This window comes from Lucilia sericata, unplaced genomic scaffold, assembly GCF_015586225.1.
Source record: "Lucilia sericata isolate MDLA Ls3-8-SP2 unplaced genomic scaffold, ASM1558622v1 Contig002467F_arrow, whole genome shotgun sequence".
In the NCBI taxonomy this organism is placed as follows: domain Eukaryota; kingdom Metazoa; phylum Arthropoda; class Insecta; order Diptera; family Calliphoridae; genus Lucilia; species Lucilia sericata.
The window spans coordinates 40,046-49,606 of record NW_023996248.1 but is presented as its reverse complement, the minus strand read 5'-3'; the positions used below and the strand labels follow the sequence as shown (position 1 = coordinate 49,606).

At 29.4% G+C, this 9,561-nt stretch overlaps 1 protein-coding gene across 1 annotated transcript; it reads left to right on the top strand.

Annotated features, from left to right (window-relative positions):
• Positions 1 to 4: 4 nt before the first annotated feature.
• Positions 5 to 2,002, top strand: LOC119613969 (multidrug resistance-associated protein 7-like; the record flags this gene model as incomplete). Its single annotated transcript, XM_037970049.1, is given in 3 exon segments — positions 5 to 376; positions 436 to 1,778; positions 1,780 to 2,002. Coding segments are annotated over 3 exon segments (1,818 nt in total), but the record flags the coding sequence as incomplete, so codon positions are not given.
• Positions 2,003 to 9,561: the final 7,559 nt, after the last annotated feature.

The following is a 9,561-nucleotide window of genomic DNA, read 5'->3' as shown; positions in this document are numbered from 1 at the left end:
GTCAATGAATGTATTTGCTTGCTATTGGAAAGCAGTGACAACACCATTAGGTTTAATCGTTCTTCTATCGGTGGTGCTAATGCAGGTAACACGTAATTTGTCTGATGCTTGGTTAGCTCATTGGGTAACCGATACAACATTGGATAATAACACCTCTAGCGATAATTCTCTGGATCGTGTCATACAACCATCCTGGTGGAAAGAATCTAACAATTCTACAACAGCTGGTCATACAACAGCATATTATTTGTCAATTTTTGCTTCATTGGCTTTAACGAATTCTTTAATGACTTTAGCTCGAGCTTTTCTATTTGCCTTTGCTGGCCTGAAGGCTGCCAAATATATTCACGACAAATTGGTTAATAAAGTAATCTATGTAAGTTTGAAATTAAATCATGGAGTTTATGCAACCTGTAACATTTATATTTATTCTAGGCTAAATTTAGCTTTTTCGATGTCACCTCAGTGGGACGTATTTTAAATCGTTTCTCTTCAGATACCTACACTGTCGATGATTCCCTGCCTTTTATTTTGAATATTTTATTGGCTCAAGTTGTGGGTCTAGTGGGTTCAGTATTTATTAGTTTATATGCCATGCCTTGGTTAAGTTTAGTTGTCATACCCATGGTTCCTGTATACTTAAGTTTACAACATCGTTATCGTCATGCCTCGCGTGATATCAAACGCCTTTCCAGCAATGCTTTGTCGCCCCTATACACTCATTTTACCGAAACCTTACAGGGTCTAGTCACTATTAGAACAATGCGTGTAAGTATACGTTTCCAACGTGACTTTCATGCCAAGTTGGAGGAAAGTATTAAGGCTCAATTGACTTCTTCGGCTGCACAAAATTGGTTGAGCATACGTTTGCAGTTGTTGGGTGCATTCTTGGTGGGTGGTGCTGGCATATTGGCAGCCATTACTTCAGCTCATGCCACTAATCCTGGTCTAGTAGGCTTAGCCATATCGTACGCTTTAAGTATTACCCACATATTGGGAGGAGTTCTCAATGCAGTGGCCGAAACCGAACAAGAACTGGTGGCTGTTGAGCGTATAGAACAGTATTTACAATTAGAGGGAGAAGAAAATGCTGAAGGCTGTATAAATCCTCCCTTTGGTTGGCCTACCCAAGGAGCTTTAAGCTTTAAAAATGTCCAGCTTTCCTATAGGGAACATTTATCACCCGCTATACGTAATTTAAATTTTAAAACAGAAGCTTTTGAGCGTTTAGCTATAGTGGGACGCACTGGAGCTGGTAAAACTTCTATATTAGCGGCCTTAATGAGAATAGCGCCTTTAAGTAAAGGCGAGATTACATTGGATAGTGTAAATTTGAAAACTTTAGCATTAAGTGTTTTGCGTGATCGTATCGGCATTATACCACAAGAACCGTTTCTTTTCGAGGGTACTGTTCGCGAAAATCTTGATCCTCGTTCATCATACTATGATTCGGAAATTTGGCATGCTATTACCAACTGTTCAGCAGCCACCTACCTAGTGCAATCTTTAGGTGGTCTCGACGGCAAGCTTGATAGGGGCGGCATTAATCTATCGGCTGGTCAAAAACAATTATTGTGCCTAGCCAGAGCTTTACTTAAAAATTCCAAAGTTATTTGTATAGATGAGGGCACTTCGAATCTGGACAACGATACCGAATTTGCCATGCATCAGGCATTGCGCTCATCCTTCAAAAGTTCTACAGTAATATTTATTGCCCATCGTTTGAATGGCCTACACAATATGGATCGTATTATTGTAATGGATCAGGCTGAAATAAAAGCAGGGCTCACCACAAGAATTGGCTTCTAATACAAATTCCCTCTTCTACAGTATGTTACAGGCTCAACATATTAGTATTGAAGAGTTTACGAATAGTGAATAATAAATAGTTTTCCTATTATATTTAGTTTATTTTTAAGTTTTTTCCTTCTTTTAATTAATTTTAATACTACTACATATTTATTTTCTTAAATAATTATTTTAAAATTTTTTAATACAAATGTTTGTTGTAGTGTTAATTAGAATTATATTTTAATTAATTTAATTGGTATGTGTTTATTTTTGATATAGAGATCAAATGGCAGGATATATTTAATAATTTTATGGAAGTTGAATTTACAGAAAAAATCGTTTTTAAATAACAAGTTTGGAACTGGTCATGTCATTACTAGAGTGATAGAACGTGTGAAAGCATAAACACTTCATATGTTTCGAACATTGTTGAGATTTTGAAGGATTTCTAAAGAGTTCCTTTTAGGAATCAGTTCTATGGTATGGTTGCGAATAGCTTTTTTTTCAATTCAATTTAAAATTTTTTTAGAACTTTGTGGAGATTGAAAATTTTGAATAAAAAAAATTCAAATTTAAGAACATAAATTACTGTTTCAGATCTGTTCCATAGGTGTTGTTGTTGTGCATTAAGTTCCTCAGAACTTAGTGCTGAAAACAACAATTTCAAATATAATTCATTGATGGATGAACAAGTTCTAGAAATGTTCCATAGAAGAATGTTGACTTGTCTCTTTCACAGATATTTTTAATTTATAAAAATTAATTTGCATAAAAATGCATAATAAATAAATATTTAAAAAAATTCAATATTTTGCCAAATATCAAAGTTTATATTTTTTAGAAGAATACCAATTTTTTTACAAAAGTAGATTAAATTTTATAAAATTTTAATATTTTTAAAAAATTTATAATATTGATATTTTTTAAATTTAAAAAAAAAAAAATTAAAAATTTCAATATTTTCACAAAATTTTAATATTTTTATAAATTCCCAATTTTCCAAAAATTAATTATTTTAATAAAATTTCAAAATTTTATAAAATATTCAATATATTTTACATAAACTCAATATTTCAACAAAATTAAAAAATTTTCAACAATTTTTTAATATTTTACAAGATAAGACTTTCTATAGACTAAACTATAGACTAGACTATAGACTAGACTAAAGACTAGACTATAGACTAGACTAAAGACTAAACTATAGACTAGACTATAGACTAGACTATAGACTAGACTAGACTATAGACTAGACTATAGACTGGACTATGGACTGGACTATAGACTAGACTATAGACTAGACTATAGACTAGACTATAGACTAGACTATAGACTAGACTATAGACTAGACTATAGACTAGACTATAGACTAGACTATAGACTAGACTATAGACTAGACTATAGACTAGACTATAGACTAGACTATAGACTAGACTATAGACTAGACTATAGACTAGACTATAGACTAGACTATAGACTAGACTATAGACTAGACTATAGACTAGACTATAGACTAGACTATAGACTAGACTATAGACTAGACTATAGACTAGACTAGACTAGACTATAGACTAGACCATAGACTAGACTATAGACTAGACTATAGACTAGACTATAGACTAGAACTATAGACTAGACAATAGACTAGACTATAGACTAGACTATAGACTAGACTATAGACTAGACAATAGACTAGACTTTAGACTAGACTATAGACTAGACTATAGACTAGACTATAGACTAGACTATAGACTAGACTATAGACTAGACTATAGACTAGACTATAGACTAGACTATAGACTAGACTATAGACTAGACATAGACTAGACTATAGACTAGGCTATATACTAGACTATAGACTAGACTATAGACTAGACTATAGACTAGACTATAGACTAGACTATAGACTAAACTATAGACTAAACTATAGACTAGACTATAGACTAAACTATAGACTAGACTATAGACTAAACTATAGACTAGACTATAGACTAGACTATAGACTAAACTATAGACTAAACTATAGACTAGACTATAGACTAGACTAGACTATAGACTAAACTATAGACTAAACTATAGACTAGACTATAGACTAGACTATAGACTAGACTATAGACTAGACTATAGACTAGACTATAGACTAGACTATAGACTAGACTAGACTATAGACTAGACTATAGACTAGACTAGACTATAGACTAGACTATAGACTAGACTATAGACTAGACTATAGACTAGACTATAGACTAGACTATAGACTAGACTATAGACTAGACTATAGACTAAACTATAGACTAAACTATAGACTAGACTATAGACTAAACTATAGACTAGACTATAAAATAGACTATAGACTAGACTATAGACTAGACTATAGACTAGACTATAGACTAAACTATAGACTAAACTATAGACTAGACTATAGAATAGACTATAGACTAGACTATAGAGACTATAGACTAGACTAGACTATAGACTAGACTATAGACTAGACTATAGATTAGACTATAGACTAGACTATAGACTAGACTATAGACTAGACTATAGACTAGACTATAGACTAGACTATAGACTAGACTATAGACTAGACTATAGACTAGACTATAGACTAGACTATAGACTAGACTATAGACTAGACTATAGACTAGACTATAGACTAGACTATAGACTAGACTATAGACTAGACTATAGACTAGACTATAGACTAGACTATAGACTAGACTATAGACTAGACTATAGACTAGACCATAGACTAGACTATAGACTAGACTATAGACTAGACTATAGACTAGACTATAGACTAGAACTATAGACTAGACAATAGACTAGACTATAGACTAGACTATAGACTAGACTATAGACTAGACTATAGACTAGACTATAGACTAGACTATAGACTAGACTATAGACTAGACTATAGACTAGACTATAGACTAGACTATAGACTAGACTATAGACTAGACCATAGACTAGACTATAGACTAGACTATAGACTAGACTATAGACTAGACTATAGACTAGACTATAGACTAGACTATAGACTAGACTATAGACTAGACTATAGACTAGACTATAGACTAGACTATAGACTAGACTATAGACTAGACTATCGACTAGACTATCGACTAGACTATTGACTAGACTATAGACTAGACTATCGACTAGACTATAGACTAGACTATAGACTAGACTATCGACTAGACTATCGACTAGACTATAGACTAGTCTATCGACTAGACTATCGACTAGACTATCGACTAGACTATCGACTAGACTATCGACTAGACTATCGACTAGACTATAGACTAGACTATAGACTAGACTATAGACTAGACTATCGACTAGACTATAAACTAGACTATGGACTAAACTTTAGTCTATTGACAAGTCTATAGATAAGACAATAGATAAGACCATAGGCTAGTCTATAGACAATACTATAGACAAGACTGTAGACTAGACTATAGACAAGAATATAGATAAGACTATAAACTAGACTTTAGACAAGACTATAGACAAGAATATAATGTCCATGTCCATACGAATTAAAACAAAATGTTTTTATTTATTAAAACAGTTATAATAAAATAATTAGCAAATTTAAATTATCAAAAAATCACAACAAACAATTTATTATTTCAATAGATTGTTTAACAATGACTTCATTTCTTTTCTTTTCAAACATTACGTTAAAATAATTTAAATTTAAAAAAAAACACGTAAAAGTAATTGTGAGTAAAATTATTTAGAAAACTATAAATTCATTTCATTTAGTTTAAATATGCATTAATAACAAAAAAAAAACTATATAATATCTCAAGGCAAAACTATAAACAATTTATAAGAACACATCAATTACAAAAAAATACATATTTTTAAACAAACTTCAACTTTTTAGTAAACAAAAAATTTAGTATTAATTTTTAAATAAAACTTAAGAACTATAAATTACACACACATCACTTATAATTTAATAAATAAAAATTTCTTAATTCAAATGTTGTTAATATGTAGCGTTATATTAAAGACAAACATACATATTTACATAAACTTATTTACATAGTTTTTTTTACATAAACTTACAAATCAAATAAATTTTGCAATTTCTTTCGAAAATTTGCAAAAATAAGAAAATATACTTAATTACTTTTGTTTTTTTTTTTTTTGGCTTTAGAACAATTTTAAATAACTTTGAATTCATTTTGATTTTAAACAATAACTACTATTTAGCTTTGAATTATTCAATAAATATACGAGTTATATAATAAATGTTAAAAATAGGGTTAAAACAAATTAAAAAAAAAACAAATTTTAAAACATATATAAACCGACAATAGAATATTGTTAAAATTTAGTATTTAGAAATTTATAAAACAACAAATTAACAACAATAGTTAGATACAAAAAAAATTAAAATTAATAAAAATTATAGGATTTCTTATAAATTTTCTTATTAGTATTGTTATTAAACTATTTTTACCAACTACTTATTGGTGCAATTGTAAATTAATTCTTTGGGATCACCTTTAATATGATCGAATTGTAAATTTTCAAAAGGCGGTTCACTTAATAATTTATTAAATTCAATTTCAAAGGCCATTATTGATTTTTGCAAATTAATATCGTTATTTATCTAAGAGAAATATAGGATTTTCAAAATGTCATCAAATTTAAGTTAATATAAAAACAAACATAAATGAAAAATGTCAATACAATCAATAAATATAACATTTACTGCAACAGTGTATAAAAAAGGAATAATTTTTAATTGTATTTCAGTGTCTTGCCAGCTCTAGGTATAGACTAGACTATAGACCAGACTATAGACTAGACTATAAATTAGACTATAGACTAGGCTATAGACTAGACTATAGACTAGACTATAGACTAGACTATAGACTAGACTATAGACTAGTCTATAGACTAGACTATAGACTAGACTATAGACTAGACTATAGACTAGACTATAGACTAGACTATGGACTAGACTATAGACTAGACTATAGACTAGACTATAGACTAGACTATAGACTAGACTATAGACTAGACTAGACTATAGACTAGACTATAGACTATAGACTAGACTATAGACTAGACTATAGACTAGACTATAGACTAGACTATAGACTAGACTATAGACTAGACTAGACTATAGACTAGACTATAGACTAGACTAGACTATAGACTAGACTAGACTATAGACTAGACTAGACTATAGACTAGACTATAGACTAGACTATAGACTAGACTATAGACTAGACTATAGACTAATCTATAGACTAGACTATAGACTAGACTATAGACTAATCTATAGACTAGACTATAGACTAGACTATAGACTAGACTATAGACTAGACTATAGACTAGACTATAGACTAGACTATAGACTAGACTATAGACTAGACTATAGACTAGACTATAGACTAGACTATAGACTAGACTATAGACTAGACTATAGACTAGACTATAGACTAGACTATAGACTAGACTATAGACTAGACTATAGACTAGACTATAGACTAGACTATAGACTAGACTATAGACTAGACTATAGACTAGACTATAGACTAGACTATAGACTAGACTATAGACTAGACTATAGACTAGACTATAGACTAGACTATAGACTAGACTATAGACTAGACTATAGACTAGACTATAGACTAGACTATAGACTAGACTATAGACTAGACTATAGACTAGACTATAGACTAGACTATAGACTAGACTATAGACTAGACTATAGACTAGACTATAGACTAGACTATAGACTAGATCATAGACTAGACTATAGACTAAAAAAAAAAAATTAAAAATTTCAATATTTTCACAAAAATGAATATTTTATAAAATTTATTATTTTAATAAATTTCAAAATTTTATAAAATATTCAATATATTTCACACAAACTCAATATTCAACAAAATTAAAATATTTTTTAAAATATTTTCAACAATTTTTTAATATTTTACAAAATAAGACTATTCTATAGACTAGACTAAAGATAAACTATAGACCAGACTATAGACCAGACTACAGACTAGACTAGACTATACACTAGACTAGACTATACACTAGACTAGACTATAGACTAGACTATAGACTAGACTATAGACTAGACTATAGACTAGACTATAGACTAGACTATACACTAGACTATAGACTAGACTATACAGTAGACTATACACTAGACTATAGACTAGACTATAGACTAGACCATAGACTAGACTATAGACTAGACTATAGACTAGACTATAGACTAGACTATAGACTAGACTATAGGCTAGACTATAGACTAGACTATAGGCTAGACTATAGACTAGACTATAGACTAGACTATAGGCAAAACTATATAATAGACTATAGTCCGTAATATAGACAAGAACTATATCTAGACTAAAGACTAGAATATAGACAAGGCAACATTGTGTACTGTAGTCTGCAATATAGACAAGACTATAGATAAGACTATAAACTAGACTATTTACAAGACTATAGACATGACTACAGACAGAACTATAGAGAACACTATATATTAGACTATGATCTAGAATATAGACAAGACTATAGTCTAGACTATAAACAAGACTATTGACAAGACTATAGGCTAGACTATAGATACGTTTATAGATTAACTATAAACTAGTCTATTGAGAAGACTATCTATAGACAAGACTGTAAACTAGACTATAGGCAATTCTATAGACAAGACCATAGTTAGGGCAATAGATTAGACTATACTCAAGACTATGGACTAGATTGCAGACAAACTATAGTCAAGACTGCAGGCTAGACTATTATAAAGACTATTGACTGGAATATTATATAGACTATATCGTCACCTGAAACGCAAACGGCCCTACTAACTAACCAAAAATTTAAAATCGATTTTACTGTTGATTCTAATGTATTGCATCAAAACAATATCCATACCAAAAATTGGACTCCTCCGACCATAATTATCGATTTTATTGACAAAAAAACAAAAGGCCCTATCTACAAAAACATTTAAATATTAAAGGTAAAAAGTCCAATTTATCCATTTTTCTTATACGCCATTGTTAACTATCATAACAAATGATAAGTTTCTCTATTAAACAATTCGTTTATTTACTACAAATTAATTGCGTTGATAGAAACAAACTTTTTAATTTAAATAGTTTTTTTGCTTCTTCTGTAAAATTAAAGAAATTTTAGATAGGGCCGTTTGCTTTTAGGTGACGATATTTATATTTCTTGTGACACTCTTAATGTTCAGTTACAAAATTATTCTTGATGTTTTATGTGGTTAGTTTTTTTATATTTGTAAATGGTCATGAAAAAGACATACCTTTTCAATAAAAATATTACAGTATTGTGCGAAAACTAAGCAATTATTTTATTCAAAATAATATATTTGTTATTATATTTTAATATCAAAAATTATGGAAATGGCTTTCCATATCCATATTTACGAAGAAAATGGAAAATAAATTGTTTTTGAACAACAAACTCCTATAATTAAAAACGAAACAAAAACAATACACAAATTTTTATTTTAAAATTGGTTAATACTTTATCGAAATTTATTTTTTAAATAAAATGACACACAGAAATTTAGTTAGTTATTTTTTCATAATCTTACAACTAAAATACGCTTGAATATTTTTAAAATATGTATATAAAAAAAAAGAATGTTAAGTGAAAAATACTTTTAAAAATTACAATAAATATTTACACAGAAATACATATTAAGGACATTAATAAAATATATTTAAATAATATAAAAAA